Here is a 26,941-nt window from a genome sequence, read left to right as displayed (position 1 = left end):
TTCAGTTTGCAATCTCAGCACCTGGCCACCCCTCTCTTTCTGTACTATTGTACCTAGCTTCTCTTATTACTCATCTTCTAGCCCCCATTCCCACTGCTCCTTCCTTGTACCATACTCTTCTCTCCCTGCTCTACCTCCTGAAATCCTACTCGTCCTTCAAAACTCAAGTCAAATGTTTCCTTTTATCTTAGCGCCTTTCCTGACAACCCCACCCTAAGCCCTACCCCAGGCAGAAGATGATACCTATCCCTCCATCCCTAGGTCCCTCTTGACCCCCCAGTGAACACTCAGCCCTTCTGCTGAGGATCCTAATTACCCAGCAACATTCCTGTCTCCCCTGCTTCTTGACTGTGATCCAAATTCAGACCCAGATTAGAAGGGATGATATTTGAGGTTTAAGTTTCAAAAAACAATCAGTTCTTAGGAGAAGTCAGAAAACATGGTGAAAGATGAGGATTTGGGGAAGGGATATTAGAAAGAAAAGAACAGTTGTTCTGGGGAAAAGAGAGGGTCTATGTGGAGTGCAGTGAGGAAGGAGGAAAAACTGGACATATTTAGACCAAACGAAATGATTCAGAGGAAACCTGAGAAGAAATGTCTAGAGAGGCATGAGGTTGATCTGACTGGAAAGGAATATAAAAAATGTGTGACGGGAATGACCCAAAACAACAACGACAAAATGCCCAAAATAGGGGCACTGTTCACATGAGAAAAGAATGCAGACAGCAGCAAGACGCTGAGAAACCTCCAGAAAACAAGAGAGAAGGTGACAAAGGATGAGGTCATCTCAAACTAGATAAACTGGGAGGCTTTCTATTGATTGAAAGGGGTTTTTCAAAAGCTAGGGCTCATGTTGGCTTGCCACTGATGGAAACTCAGGGCACCGAGGCCTTCTGGAATTTTCTGTTCAACAGACAGACACAGGGAGGGTCTCAGGAGGCCAGGTAGTTGCTAGATGTACCAAAAGAGCTACCATGGGTCAAAGGTCAAAACAAGCAAGGTGTCAGTTTATGAGCCACCCCAGGCAAGCACTGTCTCGCTTTTTACTTCTAAGGATCATGGGACCTTGTCCACAGTTCCCATGCCTCCTACCCCGGGACCAATTGTTTCTTCATGTGATAAAATACCTAAGCCGGACAGTATCCAATCACAGTAGCCCTTAACCTTTGTTGGGGACATATCTGGATGAGGTTCTGGGCCCTCCTCCCAGAAAAATGCACACAGCCTCAGACACAACAAAGTTTCCTTCCCGTTTAAGCAGCTTATACCCACCCTGGGGCCCGTCTCTTGAACAATAGTTCCTAAATTCATTCACTTAATCAAAAAAACATTTATTGAGTGCCAGCTACCTGCCAAGTACTGCTCCAGGAACCAAGGATACAGGGATCCTCGCCTCATGGAGCGGACCTTCCAGTCTGTATTTGAGCCCTCAAATGATCAGAATGTCTGGCGAAGCGGCCCAGGAAATTCAGTGATTCTGACATGGGGCCAGAATTAGGACCTGTCATCCCAAGGAGCCCCAGCTCAAACACCCCTTCTGTAAGGAGAGAGGAGAGGAGTGTATTTAAAGCATGTGGTCTAACTGGGAAGCTCATAGCCTGCTGAGGGAGTGTAGAGGGTACCTGTGCTTTGGAAAATTGTTTGGCAGACTCTCATAAAGCCGGACGTATGTGTGACCCAGAAACTCTACTCCTAGATATATCCCCAAGAGGTATGTGCACATGTGCATACGAAAAATTATACACAACAGCCCCCAATTATCCCTGGTGTTCACACCTCTGAGTCCTCTCCCCTTGAGAGTAGGCAGGACTGTACCTTATTTCTAATCAGTAGATGCTGCAAAGGTGATGGGGATGTCATTTCTGTGATTATGTTACAGAAGATTGTAACTTCCATCTTGCCTGGAGACTCTCTCTGTGGACTCTCACTGGCTTTGATGAAGCAAGCCACCTTACGGAGAGGCCCACATGGCAAGAAACAGGGCAGGATCTCTGACTAACAGCCAGCGAGGAGGTGAGGCCCTCAGACTAACAACCCTCAGGGAACTGTATCCTGCCAACCACCACATGAACTGGAAAGTGGATCCTTCCCCAGCTGAGCCTCAGATGGGACCCCAGCCCTGGCCACCTCCCTGATTGCAGCCTGGGAGAGACCCTGAGCAAAGAACCCAGCTAAGCAGTGCCCGGATTCCTGACCCACAGAAACTGTGACATAAGTATGTGTTTTCTGGAGCCGTTAAGTTTGCCATAATTTGTTCTGCAGGAATAGATAACAGAGTGTAATGCAATGCAGCAGTGAGAATGAATGAACCACAGCTGCATTAGACAATGTGGTCGAATCTCACATAGTTGAGTGAAAGAAACCAGGCAGCAAACGGAATCTGTAAGATTCCATTTACATGAAGTTCAAAAACAAGCAGAACTAATCTATGATTGGGAGTCAGACTAGCGGGAGGGGGGGTAACGAGAAGGGAGCACAGGGAGACTTCTCGGGGGGGCGGGGGCGGGTGGTGATGTTCTGCTTCTAGATCTGGGTTCTGGTTAGGGTGGGTGCATACACTTCGTGAAAATTCTTCAAGCGTACACTTACCATTTGTGCTCTTTTCGAGATGTAGATTATGTTTTGAAAAAAAAAGTTTACAAAAAAGACAGTATGCTGGGGTGAAACAGCTAGGGTTCGAATCTTGGACCTATCACTTAACAAGATTTGTAACTGGGCAAGTTACTTGACTTTTCTGAGCCCGCTTCTGTAAAATGGGTTGGGCTAAGAATTAAATTAAACGGCTGGTACCTAACAAGCCTCAATAAATATTAGCTAGTTTGGCTAACCTCATTCATAATGGTTCATTGTTAATCTCAAAAAAAAAAAAAAAAAAAAAAAAAAGTAATGGAGGTTGATTTGCCTGGATGCCTGGAAGTCAAATTTATGGAGTTGCCCTGCAGGTGCCACCCCACAGAGACCAGCTGGATTCTCAGATTCCCTCTAGCAGTGATCAGGAAAGGAGCTCAACCTGCCTCTGACACCCACACCCAGAAAGGTCCCCGGGCAACAAGCAAGATGATATGCGAGTGTTCAGAGGTCAAGTTTGCTCCGGGCTGGGACTGAGACGATGCAAATCAAAGTTCTCCCCGGGATGTTTGTGATCTGGTTGAGACTGCGCTGTCCTCCCACATCATCAAGAAAACAACAAAGGGCTTCCCTGGTGGCGCGGTGGTTGAGAGTCCGCCTGCCGATGCAGGGGACACGGGTTCGTACCCCGGTCCGGGAAGATCCCACATGCTGCGGAGCGGCTGGGCCCGTGAGCCATGGCCGCTGAGCCTGTGTGTCCGGAGCCTGCGCTCCGCAATGGGAGAGGCCACGGCGGTGAGAGGCCCGCGTACCGCAAAAAAAAAAAAAAAGAAAAGAAAACAACAAAAACCGACAGACAGCAATGCGGACATTCACAGAAGGAGTCTGTGGTATCGGGCACAGTTTAGTACTTCACACGTATTAACCCATTTGATCTTTACAGTCAATGCTGTTATTACCTCCATTTTACAGGTGACAGAAGTGAGGTACAGACGGAATAAAACAAACAAACAAACAAAACCAGGCCCATCAGAGGTGGGATCAGCACCCTTCATCTGCAGTTTTCATACAGAACATATAGACTGGCCTCCCTGGCATAGCTTTTTTTTTTTTTTAAGAGAGACTGGTTTTTTGTTTTTGTTTTAAATTTTTTTAAATTAATTAATTTATTTATTTTGGGCTGTGTTGGGTCTTCGTTTCTGTGCGAGGGCTTTCTCTAGTTGCGGCGAGCGGGGGCCACTCTTCATCGCGGTGCGCGGGTCTCTCACTATCGCGGCCTCTCTTGTTGCGGAGCACGAGCTCCAGACGCGCAGGCTCAGTAGTTGTGGCTCACGGGCCCAGTTGCTCCGCGGCGGCATGTGGGATCTTCCCGGACCAGGGCTCGGACCCGCGTCCCCTGCATTGGCAGGCGAATTCTCAACCACTGCGCCACCAGGGAAGCCCCCTGGCAAAGCTTTGATTTGCAAGAGATAAATGTCCCAACCAGCCTTGTCTCTATCTGAGAAAAACACTGGGTGTCCTCTCATTTTCTGACAGGGGAAGGGGGTGAGCACAGCTGCAGAAGGCCTCAGTTACCAGCTGTTATTTTGTGATTTGAATTTATTTTTGTGCACGTGTGTGTGTGTGTGTGTGTGTGTGTAAAAACCTGCATTTCCTTAGCCCATAGGGTCAGGTTATTAGCAGACTGCGGAGCCTCTAGTGGCCCTTTGCTCTCCCATCTGTCACCCCACTCAACAGCTTAGCTACTTCCTGCTCTTCGAGCACTCTCTCTCTCTTTTACTCTCCCTTTCTCCTGTTCCAGCTCTTTCCCTGGCTCTCTCTTACCCCTTAAAGGCTGGGCAAGCTCCCTACCTCCTCCGGGCGGGAGGCCAGCATTCATGTCTTGTTGGAATGCAGGGGGCAACAGGCAGATGTGGGGAGGGGGCACAGTGGAGGGGGTCTCCCAGTCAAGGACAGCCCAGGGAAGGTAACTGCGGCCGAATGAGATTTTATGGGGCAGAGGTCCTGCAGGAAAGAAGCCCGGTGGGTGGCAGGAGAGGTCCGTGGCAAGCCCCAGCTACCCCCCCTGGCCTCAGCCCCCTTCCCCTCTTGCTGCAGGCACTGCCGAAACTTCAGGACAGCCGGAAGCCCAGATTGTTCAGGGCTGAGGGAAAGCAGGTGGTGAGCATGGGTGTCTCGTGGCTGTGACACCTGTCACCTGTAGTCCCCGGGGAAAATACCTTTCCATCACCGTCATCTAGATTCAAATCCTCTTCTGGCTCTGCCACCTTGGGCACATACCTCCGTGTCTCTTGAGCCTTATTTTCCTGTTGAAGTGGGAGTGATTTGATAGAAGTAATACCCATCACGACATTTTTGAGTGCTTCTCTGCAGAGCTCACTGTTCCAGGTGTTTCACACACACCTACTGCCCCAGGTTATGGTGAGGATTAAATGAGATGATCCACAGGAAGGACTGAGACAGTGCCCTGCAGGTGGAAAGCCCTGAGTTAACATCACTCTCCCCAGTATTATGAGGACAGCTGCGGATGACGAAACTGGGACCTGAACCCAGGCTTCCCAGACACCAGCATTCTGATGTTGATGGAGATACAGTACAGCCACCCGGTAGCCACCCGGAGCTCAATAAGATTGATTGATCTCAGGCATCACCAAGGAGCCCATATAATCTAGAAAGCTCTTCTTTTTTTGGCCATGCCGTGTGGCTTGCGGGATCTTAATTCCCCCACCAGGGATTGAACCCGGGCCACGGCAGTGAAAGCACCAAGTCCTAACCACTGGACCGCCAGGGAATTCCCCAGGTGCAGTATTTTTCACACCCCATCATTGCAAAGTACAACTCTCACTCAGCCCAGGACATGCTATGATAAAGCCATGAGTTACTGGGGTATTTTATTTTCTGGTTTTGAAATGTAAGTGGATGACATGGAACTGGGTTTTAAGATTTTCACACACCCTTTGAGATGACTGTGGCATCCTGTGGCTAGCGGCGGGATGCAATCAAGATCTGGCAATTTCTGCTCCAGTGAGTCTGAATGTCAGCTTTGTTCTCTCTTTAGTATTTCCTCATTGAGAGATGGACTAATGGCAACATATGGCCTCCCAAGCCTATCGGGGGCCACCGGCGGCTCCGGCTCCAGGCTGGCCTGGATGGGCTCCGTAGGGTCTGGCTGGCAGTGAGCAGGGTTGCGTTCTGTGCTCATGTTGATGACACTGAAGGCAAGCATGGAGATGGGGGTGGGGCCGGGGAGGGCCATGGCTACAGAAGCCTAGGTCCCAGGGTAAGGACAGCTCAGCTCTGCAGCTCAAGAGGTAGGAGGCAAGGCTGTGGGCGGGTGGCAAGGGCTGCCCCTGTTCATTCACTCATTCATTCATTCAGGCACTGTTCTAGGTACTGGTGATACAGTAGTGAACAGAAGAGAAAAAAAATCCCTGCCCTCATGGAGCTTAAGTTGGAGGGCAGGGGGGAGTTGGGAGTGGGGAGACTGACAACAAATAAGATAAGGAAACTAGGGGCTTCCCTGGTGGCGCCGTGGTTGAGAGTCTGCCTGCCGATGCAGGGGACACGGGTTCGTGCCCTGATCCGGGAAGATCCCACTTGCCGCGGAGCGGCTGGGCCCGTGAGCCATGGCCGCTGAGCCTGCGCGTCCGGAGCCTGTGCTCCGCAACGGGGGAGGCCACAACAGTGAGAGGCCCGCGTACCGCAAAAAAAAAAAAAAAAAAAGATAAGGAAACTAAATAAATAGCATGTTAGAGGAGTGGTAAGATGAAGGGAAGAGCAACAGAGTGAGGTGTTTATTTTGTTTTGTTATTCATGTTTTTTGGGGTTTTTTTGGTGACGTCATGGGGCTTGCAGGATCGACCAGGGATGAAAGCACTGAGTCCTAACCACTGGACTGCCAGGGAATTCCAAGACCATTTAAAATAGGGTGATATTTGAGTAAAAATCTAAAGGAGCTGATGGAGATCCCTGGGGGAAGTGCCTGGTAGGGAGAAGAAACAGTAACTGCAAAGGCCCTGAGGCAGAAATGTGCCTGGAGAGTTGAGCCTGACCCTCTGTGTTCCTCTGAAATTACCACTCAGGGCCCCCGGCCTCTGTTGTCACTCCTCATACTTTCCTAGGGTCTTTCAGGTCAAAGGGAACTAACCCAGGCAGAGCCTTCCAGGCTGACTGAGGGCCTGGAAGAGATTTCTAGGGACAAGTTCTGGGAGGGCTCTGCGATTCAACTTCAGGGTTGAATAAATCCTGACGTTTTGCCAAGCTTTTAACAAATGCACAAGGAGTTTGCAAGAATGCAATAAATTTATTCCTGGACCATGCTCCAGACCTGCTTATTCAGAATCTCTGAGGTCTGTGCCAGGGAATGTGCATTTTTAAGAGCCTCTAGGCATTCCATCCCATATCGATTTCCATGATTTTTCTCTCTTATATCTTCTTCTAATTGACTAGAGTGGAGCCGGCCATCTTTCATCTTTCTTAGATGAATATTTTGAGTTTGTCTTGGGGCACCTTGTCAGTCGTTTCCTGCCAGGGAAATGAGGCATTCTGTAGGTAGTCAGCGGGGCTGTTCGGCTCCCAGACAGAAGGGGTTGATCTGAAAAAGGTGACATGGGGTGAGGGGAGATAGTTGGGATTTGCATGTCTTCTCCACACGCTCCATCCCCCCGGTCCCCGTGCCCATGGGCGGGGGACGGGGGGGGGGGAGCTTCTTAAGGATCTGATCCAGGTCAACACTGGGGCCACTGTCTGACACTTGTAGAGACTCAGGTGATGTTGTAGAAGTAAAGAACACATGAATGAATAAACGTGAGTTTTGACAGGGAAGGACAGGAACAGTAAGGTTATGTATGGGCTTGTAAATACCCTTTCCCTAGCACGTGGAAGAATCTTTCATTCTTTCAAAATTGTTCCTTCCACCCCACCCATCTCCCATCTCCACCCCCACCCCCAGAAGTGACGGTCCCCCCCAGCTTACTCTATTTTCTCCTCCACAACAGAGAGAACTAGAGATTCGGGTGGGACGGGGGTACTAACCTCCAAGCTTCTTGTGGTTCAGCTCCATTACCCTCCCACGCCTGGCCACCCCCTCCTCAACGCACCTAGCCTAGAGCTAAGGTCAGTAGGAAGGATTCTTGAGTCTGCTCCTTCCCCGCTGTAAAACTTGGGGCTACTTCTGTGAACACGGCCTGTTTCCCCATCCTTGAAACGGGGCTGGGGACCTCTAGGCGGCAGGTCGGGGAGGGCTCGCAGCGCTGCAGCGGGCTGTAATTGGCCAGGTGCTCGCAGCGCACCGCCCCTCGTCCTCGGGCGCGGCGCACACCACGCCCCTAACCAGCTCTGCCGGCCGAGTGGCGTTGCCGTGGCGACGCGCGTACACAGGCCGGGCGGGCGCGCGTGCTGCGGGCCGCCGGCTGGAGACTGCGCGGGAGCGCGGCCGGGCGGCCTAGCCCAGAGCGGGCCCGGCGCCTCGCGAGCGGTCAGGGCTCTCGGCGGAGGACGGGGCGTGGGCTTCTTCCTCTGGCCAGGTGAGAGCGGAGCGCGAGAAGGCGACGGGCGGAAACCTGGGCCGGAGGAGGCCAGCCCTGCGAGGTCAAGGGCGTTGGGGTAGGCGGGGGACCCGGCGCCACCCGAGTCCGAACTCTCTGATCCAGGCTCGGGTCGCCAGGAGCACCCCAGAGAAGGTGCCCCAAGACCAGCCGTTCCTCCTAAGTGCAGCCCCTACTTCCCCCCCACCGAAGTAGCCGGCACGCGAGCTTTAGGCCTCTCCTGGGCACCAGCTCTTGGGTGTCCTGTGGGTATAGCTGGGATTAAGAGAGGAACCCCTGTTTCCCCTGATTTATGGACAACACCCACCCAATGGTCAGAGACACCCTCCCCCACCCCACCCCACCCCTTACCTGAATTCTCCTTCTTTAAGGAAATTTGAGGCCACTGTAAACCTCTAAAGAAAGTTTGCTCCTATAGCCCGATTCTGAGCCATCCCTAGTGGTCGGGGGGAATGCAGATGATTGAAGCTCGGTGCTCCATGGCACTGAGTAAGAACGAATTCACAGAGCTAAACACATTCAAATTACTTTTACAGTGTTTTCAGGTAAGGAAGTGATGCGCAGGGCAAAATTAAGGTGGAGAAATATTGTCCAATCCAAAAGCTAAAGAGATAGAATTTAGGTTTTCCAAGGAGTCATCTAAGATAGATACTGGCAGGGAAAATGAAAGGTAGTTACTATCAAAGCTTCCTAGCCAGCTGACTTGCTTTGAGGTGTCGTTTGTAATTTCATTCACTCAGCAAGTGTTTACCAAGCACCTACTATGTGTCAGGTGCTGCCCCCCAGCCGCCCCCCACCCTGGAGAAGGGGTAATGCACAGAACTGGCAGGAACTGCAAAGGGTCTGACGTTTTACCCTGTTTTAAGGTTATTAAGTTAGCCTGCCCAGCTTATAGTTCCTGACAGAAGACAAGAGATTCCTGGGCCAGAAACAAAGAACTTTATTACTCACAGCACAGCCGACATAACAGGCAGCCAGAGTTGCATGTGCACATTGGTTCCTGTTGCCCTGAAAGTCCCTCGAGGTGTTGCAGAACAGCCAATGTGGATGCTGTGCCCACAGTGGGTCTGCGTCCCAGGTAAGGAACTCCAGACTTAGGAAACAGCAATCTTTGAAAGGGACTGCTAGCAAACCTGCCCAACTTTTGCCCCAGAAGGAGCCCTTATCTTTATTATAAACATTACCTATATCCTCCCAGGCTGTTTGCCATACAAGCATCCTTGGAAAGTTAGTGCAGGACAAAATCTTTCAATGCCTTTTCTCTGAAGATGGGTACAAACAAAAAATACCCATGAAGAGTTGCTTCTTTTTTTTTTTTTTTTTTTTTCCGGTATGCGGGCCTCTCACCGCTGTGGCCTCTCCCTTTGCGGAGCACAGGCTCCGGACGCGCAGGCTCAGCGGCCATGGCTCACGGGCCCAGCCGCTCCGCGGCACGTGGGATCCTCCCGGACCAGGGCACGAACCCGCGTCTCCTGCATCGGCAGGCGGATTCTCAACCACTGCGCCACCAGGGAAGCCCCAAGAGTTGCTTCTTAACAAAATGTACACAGTTCTGGTTTTCCAGGAACATATATCTTAGTGAAAGAGAAACAAACAGCAAGCATAACGAAATAAAGGAACAAGAACATGTCAGAGAATGATAAGTACAAGGAAGGAAACACAGCAGGGGAAAACTAGCAGGGGAGTAACATGACGGAGGCTGCCTTTAGCCAGAGTGGTCAGGTGGTTGCCCCGAGGGGGGACATCTGAGCAGAGAGAAGACCTCAGCCTTGGGGACGTCTGGGGTAAGAGCTAAAAAACAAATATGTGAATGATCCAAGTTTAAGTTTTAGGTTAGTGGTGTTTCCTGTGGTTTTCCTGCAGAAGAGACATTTCTTGAAAGTTTACATTTTCGATTAATTAGACTTGAATGTGTTGCTTGATAACATGGTCCTCTGCAGTTGAAGATGAATAACTGAAGGCAACAGAGCATGGTTCTTTGGGAAGAGGAAATGTCTTTTCCCTTATATACATGACAGCGAACTTCATAAAATTTATTTCTCATTATATGAAAGCATCAATATTTGTGGGACATCCACAGGCCTCAGAGTTTACAAATATAAACTATCCTGCTTATTTTTATTTCTCTTACCCCCAGGTAGGGTCTCATCTTCCTTTCAGAGGATAGAATGCTGGTTTCAAGGACTCTCTTTTATTACATGTCCCAAGTGTCAGCAGACAGTGCAACTCCCCCACCCCTACTCTGCCCCACCAGCAACAGTGGAGGTTTGTACGCTGGTTACATGCAAAGGCGCAGACTTGTCACGCACTTACTATTGTGTGACCTTAACTTCTCCGAGTCTCAGTTTCCTCATCTGTAAAGCAGGACAATACTGACACCTACCTCGCAGGGTTGTTCTGAGGATGAAAAGAGGCTGTGTGTGTAAAAGGATAGCCCAGTGCCTGGCACTTAGAAGGGATTCAGTGATGAAATGATGATGGAGATGTTGATGGAAAGCAGAGCCAGACCGGAGACCCTCTACGGTCACACCTAGATGATTTTTGTTTGTATCCACAGTCTAACAACTTCACACTTCAGTGACCTTTCAGTTGAAAAGAGACTTTGGGGACTTCCCTGGTGGCTCATTGGTTAAGAATCCACCTGCCAATGCAGGGGACATGGGTTCGAGCCCTGGTCCGGGAAGATCCCACATGCCTGGGAGCAACTAAGCCAGTGTGCCACAACTACTGAGCCTGCGCTCTAGAGCCCGCGAGCCACAACCACTGAAGCTCACACACCCTAGGGCCCGCGTGCCGCATCTACTGAGCCCACATGCCGCAACTACTGAGCCCACGTGCTGCAACTACTGAAGCCTGCACACCTAGAGTCCATGCTCCGCGACAGGAGAAGCCACCGCAATGAGAAGCCTGCGCACTGCGAGGAAGAGTAGCCCCCACTCGCCGCGACTAGAGAAAGCCGCGCACAGCAACAAAGACCCAATGCAGCCAAAATTTTTTTAAAAAGGAAAAAAAAGAAAAGAGACTTTCTTTGACATGGCATTGAGATGGATCAGAATTCAAATATCATATGAATTATCATCAACATCTTGGAACCTACTGAAGTCACTGAAATTTTTATGTTTTAAAAAACATGTATAGGGCTTCCTTGGTGGCGCAGTGGTTGAGAATCTGCCTGCCGATGCAGGAGACACGGGTTCGTGCCCTGGTCCGGGAAGATCCCACATGCCGCGGAGCGGGTGGGCCCGTGAGCCATGGCCGCTGAGCCTGTGCGTCTGGAGCCTGTGCTCCGCAACGGGAGAGGCCACAACAGTGAGAGACCCGCATATCACACACACACACAAAAAAAAAACACATGTATAGGGCTTCCTTGGTGGCGCAGTGGTTGAGAATCTGCCTGCCAATGCAGGGGACACGGGTTCGAGCCCTGCTCTGGGAGGATCCCACATGCCGTGGAGCAACTAGGCCCATGAGCCACAACTAATGAGCCTGCGCGTCTGGAGCTCGTGCTCCGCAACAAGAGAGGCCGCGATAGTGAGAGGCCCACGCGCCGCGTTGAAGAATGGCCCCCGCTTGCCACAACTAGAGAAAGCCCTCGCACAGAAACGAAGACCCCACACAGCCAAAAATAAATAAATAAATAAATAAATTTTTAAAACATGTATAGGATTTACTTTGAAATGCATTAAAATATAAAATGGATAGATGGGTAGATATGTGATAAAGCAAATATAGCAAAATGTCGATTGTAGAATCTGGGTGGTGGTTATATAGAAGTTCACCATCCACTTCTTTCAACTTTTCTGTGTGTTTGACATTTTCATAATAAAATGCCAGGAAAAGATATGTACAGAGTCTTGACTGTACAGCCAAGGTACAATCTTGATATTTTGTCTTTGGAAATCATTTTTTTTTCATCCTAAATATATGAAGGAATGCAGTGACTTAAAAAGAAAGTATCTTCTAATGCCCATTTCCTTGATGACTGACTCTTCCACACTTAAAGAAGCTCTATAGAAGTTGGGGTTCCTTGAGTCAAAGTTCAGAAGCCCAAGATTAATAACAGTCATAATCACAGTAGGACAAATGGGTGTTTAGTGTAGCAATCACCATTCTAGATGCTTCACATTTAATCCTCACAAAACTCTTTGGGATACAGAGTATTATTAGCCCCATTTTACAGATGAGGAAACAGAGGCATAGAGAGAGAATAAGTAACTCACCCAGAGTCACAGAGCTAGTAAGTGGTGGGTTAGTAACACTGAGTACTTGATTCTGTCAGATAACTTAACCCCAAACTAAGCTTAATGGGAGGTGGAGAGCGGTTATCAGTGGAATTCAGATTTGTTTGGGGTTTTTTTTTTTTTCTTTTGCTATTGCTTGTTTGTGTTCTGAGTTACATAGAGGATGTCGTCCTCTTGTGATCAGAACCAAGCTCATCCATGCCGGATATCACAGTTAAAAGGACAGTCTTAAAAGTGTGTGGAATTGGGCTTCCCTGGTGGCGCAGTGATTGAGAGTCCGCCTGCCGATGCAGGGGACACGGGTTCGTGCCCCGGTCCGGGAAGATCCCACATGCCGCGGAGCGGCTGGGCCCGTGAGCCATGGCCGCTGAGCCTGCGCGTCCGGAGCCTGTGCTCCGCGATGGGAGAGGCCGCAGCAGTGAGAGGCCCGCGTACCGCAAAAAATAAAATAAAATAAAAATGCGTAATTATAATTGTGGTCATTGTTAAATCCAGCTATCCACTCCTACCTCTGCTGACTTCTCCTTTGGACATTATGGTGTATTCCATTCATTCTAAATATGATATTGAATAATTAGAGGACTGTATTTTTCTAACAAAATTGTTTTCTGAAAACCTTTTATAGGGAAAGCAGAGAGTATGAAAGCCTATCTAAAGAGCGCAGAAGGCTTTTTTGTGCTGAATAAGAGCACTACGATTGGAAGGCATGAAGATTCCGACATTGTTTTAGAGGTAAGACCTCTTCCTAACCAGCCCCGGACCCTCCCTAGCCCTCATGCCACCAAAAGTCCTTACTGTTCTGTGGACTCCAGTCTCTTCTGAAGCACAACCCCTGGCTAACAGTCCCAGCCTTCCTCCGTGTGCCACCAATAACCAATCCCCGCACGTGCCGGGCCTCCCTGGCACACGTGGTGAGAATGAACACAGTGCCAAGTGCGACGGGCCCTCTGCCCATTGCTGACCGTGTCTGCAGTGTCCCATCCTGACGGCGCGGTTGGGAAGGTGGGCGCAGAGCTGATGCTTGGCCTTCACCTGCTCCGCGTCTGGCAGCCACGGCCACCTGAAGTGCCCAGCTTGAGCAATGGCCTCTCGCCCTTTCCAGGGCTTCTGGAGACTGTGGGCCCCTCGGAGCCCTCCCCCGCCCCCGCACCTCCAAGTAGTAAATCAGGGTAAGGCCCCAGGCATGGCCTCAGCGCTCTCTCATTTCATTTCATTCTCTGAATTAGCTGTGGCTTGGTCCACGGCCCCAGCTCATTGACAGCCAAGGAAGTGGGAAGAAATTGTAAGTAAGGAATTATAAAAACAGTGGCTTTGAGCCTTTTAACATTTTGAAAGGGATTAGAATATTGAAGCAGAAAGAGAAGTGCAATGGAATCCCTTCATGACTTTGAAAGGCAGACCTCTCTCGGACTTCACTCAACAGATTTTTTTAAACTTTTTACTTTGAAATAATTATAGATGCACAAATAGTGCAGAGAATGGCACAAAGGGTGTGTGGCGTTCTGGGCCATTTTATCACGTGTGGATTTGTGTGTGGCCGTCAGTAGAAGTGTTCCATCCTCAGAGATGTCCCTTGCGATACTCCTTTTATAGTCACCGTTCCTCCTCCCACCACCGAACCCACGCCCCGAAAACCACTCATCTGTTCTCCGTCTCTATAATTTTCATCATTTATGTATGACCTTTGCAATTGATTTTTATTTTCACTCAGTGTAATGCCCTTGACATCCATTTAGGTTATTAGCTTGTTTTTTTATTGCTGAGTAATAGTCCACGGTATGGACCTATCACCTACGCTTAACCATTCACTTTTTGAAGGACTTTTGATTCCATGTGGGGCTATTACAAATAAATCTACTATAAACATTTGTGTACAGGTTTTTGTGTGAGCATAAGTTTTTATTTCTCTGCGATAAATGCTCAGGAGTATGATTGCATGGATTAACATATATGTTAATATATATTCGGTTTGTAAAGAAACTGCCAGGCTTATCTAGCGTGGCTGTACCATTTTTCATTTCCACCAGCAAGGAATGTGTATGAGACACATCCTCACCAGCAATTAGCATAAACACTGTTTTTCATTTTAGCTGTTTTAGTAAGTGTGTAGTGGCATCTCATCATAGTCTTAACTTGCATTTCCCAAATCGATAGCGATGTTAAATGTCTTTTCATGTACTTATTTGCTTTCTGCATATCCTCTTCGGTGAAATATCTCTTCATGTCTTTTAAGCATTTCTAGTCGAATTGTTTGGTTTTCTACCATTGAGTTTTGAGAATTCTTTATGTATTTTAGATATGAGTCCCTTGTCAGATAGATGGTTTGCAAATATTTTCTCCCATCCATAGCTTGTCTTTTCATTCTCTTAGCAGAATATTTCACAGAGCAAAAGTTTTAACTTTTGATGAAGTCCAGGTAGTTATTTGTTTCTTTTATAGATCATGCTTTTAGTGTCATGTCTAAGAACATGCCACCAGGTCCCTGACCCTGAGGATTTTCTCTTATGTTTTCTTCTAAGTGTTTTATAGTTTTATGTTTAAATCTATCAACCATTTTGGGTTCACTGTTGTTGATGATGTGAGATGTAGGTCAAAGTTCACTTTTATTGCATGTGGATATTAAGTTGTTCCGAACCATTTGTTGAAAAGACTATCCTTTCTCCATTGAATTGCTTTTGCAAGTTTGTCAAAAATAATCTGGACATACTTTCTATGGGGGCTATTTCTTAGTTCCCTATTATGTTTCATGGATCTATGTGTCAGTCCCTCTACCATTATGACACAGCCTTGATTACTGTCACTATATAAGTCTTAAATCAGGTAGCGTGATTCCTGCTGCTTTTCTCTTCTTTAAAAATTTTTTTTAACCTATTCTAGTTCCTTTACCTTTCTGTTTACATTTTAGCGTAAGCCTGTCTATATATACAAAATATCATGCTGTAATTTTAATTGGAATTGTGTTTAATCCTATATATCAATGTGAGAATAATGGATATACTCCTACATTGTCTTCCAATTCATGAACATGGTATATTCCCCCATTGATTCAGTGTCTCTCATGAGTGTTTTGTAGTTTTCAGCGTACGAGTCCTGTACATGCTTTGTTAGATTTACATTTAAGTATTTCTCTCTTTTTTTTTTGAGTGATTGTAAATAGTATTATATTTTTAATTTTGGTGCCCACATGTTCATTGACAGTATATAGAAATACAGTTGATTTTTGTATGCTTCTTGGTATCTTGCAACCTTAACTGTACTTTCTTATATGAGGGCTTTTGTAGATTTCTTGGGATTTTATACATAAATAATCATGTCATCTGCAAATAAGAACAATTTTATTTCTCCTTTCAGAAAAGGAGATCTGAATGCCTTTAATCTTCTTTTCCTTGCTTTATTCCCCTGCTTAAGACTTCCAGGGCTCTGTTGAACAAGAGCAGTGTATAAATCCTTATATTTGCTTGTTCCTGACCTTTGGGGAAAGCAGTCAGTCTTTCACCGTTAAGTACGAGGTTAGCTGTAGGGTTTTTATACATGTTCTTACGAAGTGAGAAATTTCCCCCTTTATTCCTAGTTTTCTGAGATTGTTTATTGTAAACTCAACAGATTTAAAGATAACTCCATGAACCTCCCCTTGAGATTCTCCTCCATGATGTGGTCTCCCTTCAAGGACACAGAAAATCTGTGCAGTGTGCAAAGTGGGAGGAAAAAGAAGAAGAACTGTAGTTTCTTCTTTATCCTAACAAGGCATAGATTTGGGGTAGTTTTATTTCCTGTCTGGCTAAAGTAGAGACAGAGATCTCTGTTTTGAACCTGACTATGATATTAGAAAACTGTAGTAATTTTTTAAAGCACAGGCTTTGGAGATAGACAGACCTGGGTTTGAATCTCATTAGGCTACTTTGTGGCTGAGTGACTTCAGCCAAATTACTTAATCACTCTGAGCTCATTTTCCCTGTCTGTAAACCTCTTACCTCACAGGGTTATTCTGAGGATTAAGTGAGAAATGCACATAAAGAGCCTGGCATGTGGTGCTCAGTAAATGACACAATGATCATTATTATGGTCTCATAAAACAGAGACTGAGAAGAATCCTCAGAGGTGCACAGGGTTGAGATGAGGATCCACTGACATTAATAAGCCATTTGGAAAAGGGAACCAATGAGGACAGTTATTAACTAGACAGAAATTGAGTTGCATTCATTGTATAAAAATAATTGACTGCTTACTGCTCCTCGGACTTAGCTTAAGAAGTACATCACTGCCGCCAGCTACAGTCACGTTGATTTATGAAGGAATCAGTTGCATTTCCAGCAGCGCGAGCTCATTTGGGCTCCCTGGAGGACAGCTGTTACATGAATTGCCAAGCGTTTGGGGGATAGACTTTTGATGGGCGCTTCTGTCTTCTCTTAGACAAATCATCTTCCCAAAGCTTAAATGGGTTTGGGAGAGAAGATTTGCTCTGAAGAGGGGTGTGGGGACATGGGCCCATTTTGAAGAATTTTGAAGAATTGAAACCTACAGACTTGTCAACATTTTCCAGTTTTATAAAACAAGACAAGGTAAAAATTGCCCCTCTGATGACTTCATTGGGCCTTTCTAATCAGAAGAATCACCCCTGATCAGCTATGAGCCATCCCGAGGAATACTTCAGTAGTCAATTTATAGTTTATCTTATTGAGGCCACTAGAAGTCATTCCACTAAATAAAATTCAGGGATTTATATTAATAAAAAGTCATCCTTGCAATTACCCAGAGGTTACATCTAGCAAATAAAAAAGATTGTTTGTTTTATTTATCTGGATCAATCCTAAAGAATAGGCAGCCATGCTTCTAAAGATTCCTACTCATCAGCAAGGCTGACATGTTGTTTTGACTGTTGGTATTGTAGTATTTTGACATCATTTACTCTTTCCGATAATGGAAGGTAGTTACATGCTTCTTGTTTTTAAAAATTGAGAGAAAGGAAAATATAAGGAAGAAAATAAAAGTCACTTGTAATCATTTGGCTCAGGGAAAAATCAATATTGATATTTGCAGGGTTTTACCGTCCAGACTTTTTTTCTATATCCTGTAAGGAGTTTGGTTCCCTAAAGGCAATAGGAAGCCTGTTTATAGCCAGGCTAGTGAGAACTGTTTATAGTCAACAGTGATAATTGTTGTTATCACTCATTCATTGCACAGTATTTACCCAGAGCCTTAGGACCGAGCCAAGTCTAGGGGTACAGCGATGGCAGAACTGGACATGGTCCCTGCAATCAGGAAGCTGCCAGGAGAGAGAGAGATAAGTCAAATGATCCCACAAAGGTGTGACTTAATTCCATTCCAACATTGGGGCTGTAAAGAAAAGGAATATGGAAGACAAGGAGGACTTAACTAGACAAAAGGAGAAGGGAATGGCATGTGCAAAGGCCCTGGGGTGGAAGAGTGTATTGTGAGCCCAAGGGACTGAGAGAAAACCAGGGCGTCCAGAAGTCAGAGTGGGAAGGAGGAGGGCTAAGTGACAAGTAGGCCTCCTTCATGTCACCATAGGGGTTTTGATCTTTATCTGAAAAGCAATGGGAAGAAGGCTTGAAGGATTGTAAACGAGGGGGAGACCTGCCAGTGAACATCCTGGCTGCTGTGTGCAGACAAGCCATCAGGAGTTCTAGTCACAATCTCCCCTCTCCCATTTTACACAGCTTAAAAGCCTCAGCCTTGCTCATTTCACAGCTAAACCTTGCGAGTTATAATTTATATGAGTTGATGTGCCTTGTAAACTGTAGTTTTTAGAGTTGGATATGGCTGTTATTTAAACGCTGCTGAGAAAGGGGCTCAATTCCTCCAGAAAGAAGAAACACCAAGCCAGTGGTTGTTGGATTTTCCATATGTTTAAGAGTGGTTGTTAAACATGAACTCCTAGACATTCTGACCCAGTGCGTTTGGGGTGCGGCCCAGGAATCTTCACACTTTTATGCTCCCCAGTTCAGGTGGGGGGAAGGGAGTCCCCTGGTTGGTTCCAGGACCACAATTTGAGAACCCCACCATCGGTGCTCCCTTCCTCTCCCTTCTTGATCAGCAGAGCTCCTGCTTGTGTGTGTGTGTCTGTGTGTGTGTGTGTGTGTGTGTGTGTGTGTGTGTGTGTTTATTATTTCAATAAACTTTGTTTTGAGGAGAAGAGAAGCGAAGGTGAAACAATGAAGGGCTGCCTGACCCTACCCTCTCCCCAGGGACTCCCCCAGTCCCACCTTGGGGAGGTTCCAGGATCCCTAGAAGACTGAGCTCTAGGACAGCCCAAGTCAGCGCAGGGCTGCAGCTGGGAGGGTGGAGATGGAGGAGAAAAAGAAAGAACAGACACGACAGGGGGATGAAATGCTGGTGTCCGCACCCCCACCCTCGGTGGTCAGTGTCCTGCCACCCGGCTCCTTTCTCATGGGTGGAGCCACCTCTCCAGCCTGTGTCAGCCCTTCTCATGTGGGATCTGAGGGTCATGAAGCCAGACTGATCTCACACACACACACACACACACACCAGATCCCATACAGCCAGATGACTCTCGTCCCTTTTCCTGCTTCCTGCCAGTTCTGGGCTGCCTCTCAGAAAAGAATCAGAGCCTGCATCATAATCGTGTTTATTATTATTCAACAAGGCTGCTGGGATCGTCCTATTATTTGCATCATTTCACAGACGTGCAGGTACGTCTGCTCTGTCAAAGGACACATACAGCTGTAACTCTGATGGGCATATGGCCAGATCGCCCACTAGAGGTTTCCGGATGTGGTGTCCTGGCAGCAGTGGACGCCCGTCTCCCACTCCCTCCCCAGCCTAGGGTGTTGTCCACCCATTGGATCTTCACTGATCTATGGGGTGAAGTGTGGTACCTGTGTCATTTTATTTTATTTTATTTTATTTATTTTTTTTTTTTTGGCGGTACGCGGGCCTCTCACTGTTGTGGCCCCTCCCGTTGCGGAGCACAGGCTCCGGACGCGCAGGCTCAGCGGCCATGGCTCACGGGCCCAGCCGCTCCGCGGCATGTGGGATCTTCCTGGACCGGGGCACGAACCTGCGTCCCCTGCATCAGCAGGCGGATTCTCAACCACGGCGCCACCAGGGAAGCCCAACCTGTGTCATTTTAATTCACATTTCTCTTATTCTAAGCGAGCACCTGCCTTTTGAGACATAAGGTGACAGGTGGACTCTCTGTGGGAAAATCCACGGAATGAAACAGGCCTGGGAGGCGCCCTTGCTGGCTCCCCATCTGCAACCCGCTTGTCCTCCCGCCTGGGTCGTGCTCCCGTCCCACCCCCTCCCTCACCCCCACCTCACCCCTGGCTCCTCCCCAAGTGCTCCTCGCCCTGGGGGTTCACCTGTTTGGTCTCGCCAGTCCTCAGGGAATTTTTTTGTCCCCCGTTTGGGAACTGGAGGCCGATTTCATTGGTCAGTTCCCACCACAGCAATGGAGGGGCCTAGTTTCTCAGCGGCAGATGGAGGGCTTCCAGGAGGAAAAAGTTCAGAGGAAAGGGCTAGATCGTGATCTCATTTTTTTATCGCTGTAAGATATGCATAACATAAAATTTGCCGTCTCAGCCACTTTTATTAAGTGTGCAGTTCAGTGGCATTAAATATATTCACACCGTCGTGCAGCCATCGCCCCCATCCATCTCCAGGACTCTGTGAGTCTTGCAGAACTGAAACTGCACCCATGAAACAACAAGTCCCCACCCCCCATCCCAGCGCCCCGCAACCACCATTCTGCTTTCTGTCTCTGTGACCTTGACTACTCTGTGTATCTCATAGAAGTAGAATCGTAACAGTATTTGTCTTTCCGTGACTGGCTTCTTTCACTGAGTATAACGTCCTTAAGGTTCACCCATGCTGGAGCATGTGTCCAAATTTCCTTCCTTTTTAAGGCTGAACAATATTCCATTGTGCGGATTCACCACGTTTTGTTTATTCATTCATCTGCCGATGGACACTTGGGTTGTTTCCACCTTTTGGCAAACAACGCTGTGAACGTGGCTGTGTAAATATCTCTTCCAGCCCCTGCTTTCAGTTCTTTGGGATATATACCCAAAAGTAGACTTGCTGGATCACATGATAATTTTATTTTAAATTGCTGAGGAACCTCCACGCTGTTTTCCATAGTGGCCGCACCAATTTACATTCTCACAACAGTGCACAAGGGTTCCACTTTCCCTGCGTCCTCACCAACACTTGTTATTTCCCCCCCCCCCTTTTTTTTTGTATAGTAGCCATTCTGATGGATGTGAGATGAAAGAAAGATCATAATCTTTTTGAATAGCATACGTAACACAAACAGCTACAGCATACATTTATGGACTACTTACTGTATCTCACATGGCTTTATACATCATCTGTGTATGTTCTGTATATATACTTATAGAATTATATCCTCAAAGCAAATCCCGTGCAGGTGAGAACTACTATTATCATTATTATCCTCATTTGATGACATGGAAATGGGACTCAGAAAGGTTAAGGAGCTGGCCCAAATCACACAGCTGGTGGGGGGAGGCGGGGCTGAGTTTCAGACTGAGCTGACTCAAGCTTCTAAAAAAAGAAGCTTCACTTTTTGAGTGTAAATTTAGCTTTGGGAACATCTAATATCTAAATTGGAAATTCTCAGTAAGTTAACTGAGATAACAAGATAATTGACTAAGCTAGGGAAATTCCACCCTGTGGAATCCACAGTGGGGGTTGTCAGTGAAATGTGAGCTGAATGTTCTCGTGATCCTCACTCATGCAACAGACTGAGGTGGCACCATCTGGGATGGGGGGGTTGCGTAAAGAGGAAACGTTGACCTGGTGCTTTCCCAGGAAGAGGAGCGTTGGGGCTGTTAACTGGGGGGCCAGCAAGAACCACCACTCATCTCTCCAATCCAGCCAGAGTAAGTTCTCTGCTTATAAGGACTGGTGGGATTCGATTAGTCCCACCTGCATAAGCCAGGATAGTCTCCCTCTTTTTTTATATTTTTATTATTATTATTATTTTTTATTTTTGGCTGTGTTTGGTCTTCGTTGCTGAGCACAGGCTTTCTCTAGTTGTGGCGAGTGGGGGCTACTCTTTGTTGCAGTGCACAGGCTTCTCATTGCAGTGGCTTCTCTTGTTGCGGAGCACGGGCTCTAGGCGCGCGGACTCAGTAGTTGTGGCACATGGGCTCAGTAGTTGTGGCACACGGGCTTCGTTGCTCCGCGGCATGTGGGATCTTCCCGGACCAGGGCTCGAACCCGTGTCCGCTGCATCGGCAGGCGGATTCTCAACCACTGCGCCACCAGGGAAGCCCCTAGGCTCCCTCTTTTAGGAGCCCTGATCAGTAACCTTGGCATCTGCACAGTCCCTTTTGCCACGTAATGAAACATATTCCCAGGTTCTGGGGATCGGGGCGTGGGCGTCTTTGGGAGACCAGTCTGCCCGCCACGTTAATACTACCACCTGACTGGACCATTGCTTTGGGACTGGCTTGAGAGCTTTCTGGAAGAATCAGTAGGATCAATGCTCACAGGCCATGGAGAAAGATGGCTGGATGAGCTGGAAGGTGATAATACCATTACCAAGAGGGGAGGAAGCAGGGCTGGTTGAGTGAGGACCTCAACATCCAGGAAGCAGCCAGGCAGTCTGGGGCCTGGAGATGAACCAGGGGTTGGAAATACACATCTGCGAATCGAGGGGGTGGTACAGTAGCCCCAGCCCATGGACAGAGTGAGGAGGAAATGGACATCTGAGGGGAGAGGAGCCTGGCGTGGAGACCTGGAAGCAGTCAGAGAGGTGAGGGGGCCAGAGAGCTGCTGCCAGGCTGGGGGTATTAATAACAGAGACCGCTTGCTCTGTGCCAGGCACTGTTCTTGGCACTTTCGAGTGTGTTAACTCATTTCATCCTTAGGAGGTTAGCGTTGATTGCCCCACTTTACAGATGAGGGCGTTGAGGCACAGGTAGGCTGAGTGTCCTGCCTGAGGTCACAGAGGGAGGCTGGGGCACTGGGAACCATGCCCGGGCAGAGTCTGATTTCAAGACCGGCCTCTCCTGAGGCCTTGCGGGTCCACAGGGCTCTCCCGGGGAGACCGGGGAGGAAGGATCCAGCTGACGGGGAAGCAGAGAAGCTTCCTCTTTCCCTCCACTCCCAGACTCGTCGTCTCACCAGCGCCTCGCCGTTTCCTCATATCCTTACTCTTTTGAAAACCCAATTTTTTTACTATTTCTGCACTACATCCCTTTCCTGAGGCAGTGGGGGGCTGAGGCTGGGGGATGGGATAGCCAAGAACCGAAAGGTTAAAAGAAATAGATAAACACACACACACACACACACACACACAAGAGTTAATTTCAAAACTGTTATCCCACTCCTTTGAACATTTCAACAAGCAGTACCTTTTGTCAATCCTATGAAGCCCAGCTTATCAAACTCATTTTTGCTGCTCAGGGAGCAACCGAAGAGAAGCAAAGAACCATGCTCCAGGCTGCATGGCTGGAAGGTAGCAAAGGTGGGACTTGAACTCAAGGCTTTCTAACTCCAGAGCCTGTCCTCCTGCTCATAATAGAGAACATTTCACATTTGCCATATGTTCTCTTCTAAGTATGTAGAAGAGAACATGTATGTATTTGTATGTATTATATCATTTATACATCACCAGTAACTTATAAGACTGTCCTTTTTGGGGCTTCCCTGGTGGCGCAGTGGTTGAGAGTCTGCCTGCTGATGCAGGGGACGTGGGTTCGTGCCGCGGTCCGGGAGGATCCCACATGCCGCGGAGCGGCTGGGCCCGTGAGCCATGGCCGCTGAGCCTGCGCGTCCGGAGCCTGTGCTCTGCAATGGGAGATGCCACAACAGTGAGTACCGCAAAAAAAAAAGACTGTCCTTTTGTTACCTTACAGATGAGGAAACTGAGGTATCCCTTGCCCAAGGTCACCCTGCTAGGAAGTAGGAGAGCTGGACTTGAGCCCAGTCTAATAACCACCACATTGTCCTGCCTCCCCAACCCCTGAACCATCAGGCCACGTGCCTCTCTCTGACAACTGTGTCACATGTCACAGGGAGGCCGAGGGCCCGAGGAGGCCCCCGAGGGCCATGGCAGTGGGTTGAGGACCCAGTGGGAAAGGAACGCTCTTGAAGCCATTTGACAATAAAGGAAAGGAAGGGGGAAGGGGAGGCGTTTCTAGGCCGAGGGGATGGTAAGCACGTTCACAGGTTAGACGGAAGTTACACTGTCAAGATGAGGGTGCAAGAGAGGAGATCGTTGAGGAGAGGGACCAGACCAGGGTGGGATGAAGGCAGGACCACCCAGAGGCCCTTGGCAGCTAAGAGAAGCCTTGAAGGTCCCATCTAAGAGCTTCTCCATGCCTGGGAAGTCCAGGTCCTGGCAGGGAGCTGAAGGCACATTCCCAGGGCTGTGGAGTGATGGAGGGGAGTTTCATGAAGGGACTCCATAGGGAGTGGGCAGGGCTCAGAGAAACCACAAAGGATAGTGCAGGGCCCAGAGCTAGGATGAGTGAGGACTGTTCCCACCCCCAGAACTGAGGGGTGAGGGGCAGGGGCATTTCCTGGGACCCGGAGACCCCGGGGGCTGGGTAGAGTCCTCTGAGGGAAGCTGTGTGGCCCCACAGAAAGGAAGCCAGGGGAGCAAGTACCCCAACCTCTCTCCTCCCTGCTCTGAACTCTAACCCCCCATTGGCCAAACCCAACCGGAAACCAGAGGCAAGGAGCCCATCAGCCCATGGGTATAGCTGCACAGGTGGGCCTGCTGGGCAGAGGGCGCAGTGGAGAGGGATGGAGGAGGGTCGGGAGGGGCAGGTGAGGCAGGCCCAGCAGATGCAGGAGGCGAAGACCTAGGAGGCTGTTGTCAAAGTAGAATGAAAAGCCTAAGAGCAGGGACCTGCCGGCTGCGGGGCCCAAAGGGCACTGGGCCAGCCTCAGGACGGAAGTGTGAGGGTGGCCGGGGGGTTTGGGGGCCGGGATGGACTTGAAGGAGCTGGTGAGCTTGAACAGGGCCCAGGCTGGGTGAGTGTAGGACACTACCCTCAGGGAGGGGACGGGGAGCAAAGGCTATGTGACTCAAGGAGAGGACAAGAGAGAGGATAAGGAAGGCCGGGATCGGGAGGTTGTGGTCTGAGACGGGGCTTCCCAGTTCCAGGTGATGCAAGGTTGAAACCTAGCTCCAAAGGACGGTTCCAGGTACACGTCGAACCTCAGCGACAACGTCAGCGAACCTCAGGGCGACGCCATAACTCAGTCAGCTTCCCGAGGAGGCTTCCTCAAAGCACAGGAGTCATCAGAGCAGATGGTCATGGTTAATAGATGTTTAAACGTCTCAATATTTTATGGACTCACTATAGACTTTTTAAAGATATTTAAAATGCAGGAGCCTTTAAAAAATGCACTTGTTTTCTATATTAGTTTCTGCCTGTCTCCTCTCTCATTATTGAATCACTCTCTACTCTGAAAATCACAGGGTACAAGTCACAGGTACAGGTTTTGGAACTAGAGTTGGGTTCCCACCCTGACATCGCCCTGTGCCAGCATCTTGCCGTTCAGTGAGTCACTTCATCTCAGCCATTTTTTAAATCATGGTAAAATACATATAAATTTTACCATCGTAACCACTTTTAAGCGAACAGGTCAGTAATTGTAAGCTATCCACACTGCTGTGCAACCAGTCTCAGAATTTTTCATCTTGCAAAACTGAAACTGTACCCATTAAACAACTCCCCGTTTCCCCCTTCCCCAGCCCCTGGCAACCCCCATTCTATTTTGTTTCTGTGAGCTTGACTACTCTGTGTACCTCACATAAGTGGAATCATACAAAATGTGCCTTTTTGTGACACTTATTTCACATAATGTCCTCACGGGTCACCCATGTTGCAGCATGTGTCAGAATTTCCTTCCTCCTACACTGAATGATATTCCACTGTATGGATGGACCACATTTTGCTTATCCAATCATCAGTCAGTGGGCACTTGGATGGCTTCCACCTTTTGGCAATTGTGAATGATGCTACTATAAACATGAGTGTACAAATATCTCTTTAAGTTCCTGCTTTCAATTCTTTGGGGTATATACCCGGAAGTGGACTTGCTGGATCATATGATAATTTTATTCTAAATTTTTTGAAAAGCCACTATGCTGTTTTTCATATCAGCTGCACCATTTTACATTCTCAGCAGTGCATAAGTGATCCCCTACTCTACATCCTTGCCAACACTTGTTATTTTCTGTTGCTGTTTGTTTGTTTTTGATAGTAGCCATCCTAATGGGTATGAGGTGGTATCTCACTGTGGTTTTGATTTGCATTTCCCTAATGACTAGTAATGTTGAGCATCTTTTTAGATGCTTGTTGGACATTTGTATATCTTCTTTGGAGAAATGTCTATCCCAGTTCTTTGCCCATATGTGATCAGGTTATTTGGGGTTTTTGTTGTTGTTGTTGTTGAGTTATAGTTCTCTACATATTCTTCATATTAACCCTTTTTCAGATTTGTGATTTGCAACTATTTTCTCCCAGTCTCTAGATGGCCTTTCACCCTGTTTATTGTGTCCTTTGATTCACAGAAGTTTTAAATTTTGATACAGTTGAATTTATCTATTTTTATTTTTTTTAATTAATTTATTTATTTATTTTTGGTTGTGTTGGGTCTTCGTTTCTCTGCGAGGGCTTTCTCCAGTTGCAGCGAGCGGGGGCCACTCTTCATTGCGGTGCGTGGGCCTCTCACTGTCGCAGCCTCTCCCGTTGCAGAGCGCAGGCTCAGTAGTTGTGGCTCACGGGCTTAGTTGCTCCGCGGCATGTGGGATCTTCACAGACCAGGACTCAAACCCATGTCCCCTGCATCAGCAGGCAGACTCTCAACCACTGCGCCACCAGGGAAGCCCCCTTAACTTCCTTTTCGGATTGTTCATTGTGAGCATATAGAAACACAACTGATGTTTGTGTGTTGATTTTGTATCCTACGATTTTGCTACTGAATTTTATTAGTTCTAAGAGGGTTGTGGTTTTTCATGGACTCTTTAGGAACTTGTACATGTAAGATCATGTTGTCCGTGAACAGAGATAATTTTACTTCTTCCTTTCCAATTTGGATGCCTTTATTTCTTTTTCTTGCCTAATTGCTCTGGCTACGACTTCCAGTACTTTGTTGAATAGAAGTGGCAAAAGCAGGTATCCTTATCTTATTCTTGATCTTAGAGGAAAAGCTTTCAGTGTTTCACCTTTGAGTATGATGCTACCTATGGGCTTTCCATATTTGACCTTTATTATGTTGAGGTAATATCCTTCTATTCCCTGTTTGTTGAGTGCTTTTATCATGAAAGAGTGTTGCATTTTGTCAAATGCTTTTTGTACATCAATCGAGATGATCATTTTTTTCCTTCTTTCTGTTAATGTGATATATTACATGGATTTATTTTCATATGTTGAACCGTCAAGTCTGCATTCCAAGAATAAATCCCATTGGTCATAGTGTATGATCCTTTTAATGTGCTATTGAATTCAGTTTCCTCATATTTTGTTGAGGATTGTGGTATCAGTGTTCATAAGAGATATTTGTCTGTAGTTTTCTTGTAGTGTCTTTGTCTGGGTTTGGTATCAAGGTAATGCTGTC

General features: G+C 47.7%; 1 protein-coding gene across 6 annotated transcripts in view; it reads left to right on the top strand.

The window, feature by feature from the left end:
- The first annotated feature begins 7,949 nt into the window (after nucleotides 1-7,949).
- FHAD1 (forkhead associated phosphopeptide binding domain 1) overlaps nucleotides 7,950-26,941 on the top strand; it is a 140,226-nt gene continuing 121,234 nt past the window's right edge. For 5 of the 6 annotated variants that reach the window (XM_067017008.1, XM_067017009.1, XM_067017007.1 and 2 more), the window contains exons 1-2: nucleotides 8,037-8,093; nucleotides 12,981-13,087. In XM_067017008.1, coding sequence (XP_066873109.1) covers nucleotides 12,995-13,087 — 93 coding nt within the window. In that variant the 5' untranslated portion in view covers nucleotides 8,037-8,093; nucleotides 12,981-12,994. Of the gene's footprint in view, nucleotides 8,094-12,980; nucleotides 13,088-26,941 lie in introns of all 6 variants that reach the window. The other variant, XM_067017010.1, reaches the window with a different exon arrangement.

The sequence above is a fragment of the Kogia breviceps genome, chromosome 1 (assembly GCF_026419965.1).
Source record: "Kogia breviceps isolate mKogBre1 chromosome 1, mKogBre1 haplotype 1, whole genome shotgun sequence".
Classification (NCBI taxonomy): domain Eukaryota; kingdom Metazoa; phylum Chordata; class Mammalia; order Artiodactyla; family Physeteridae; genus Kogia; species Kogia breviceps.
This window is presented reverse-complemented; position numbering and strand designations above follow the sequence as displayed.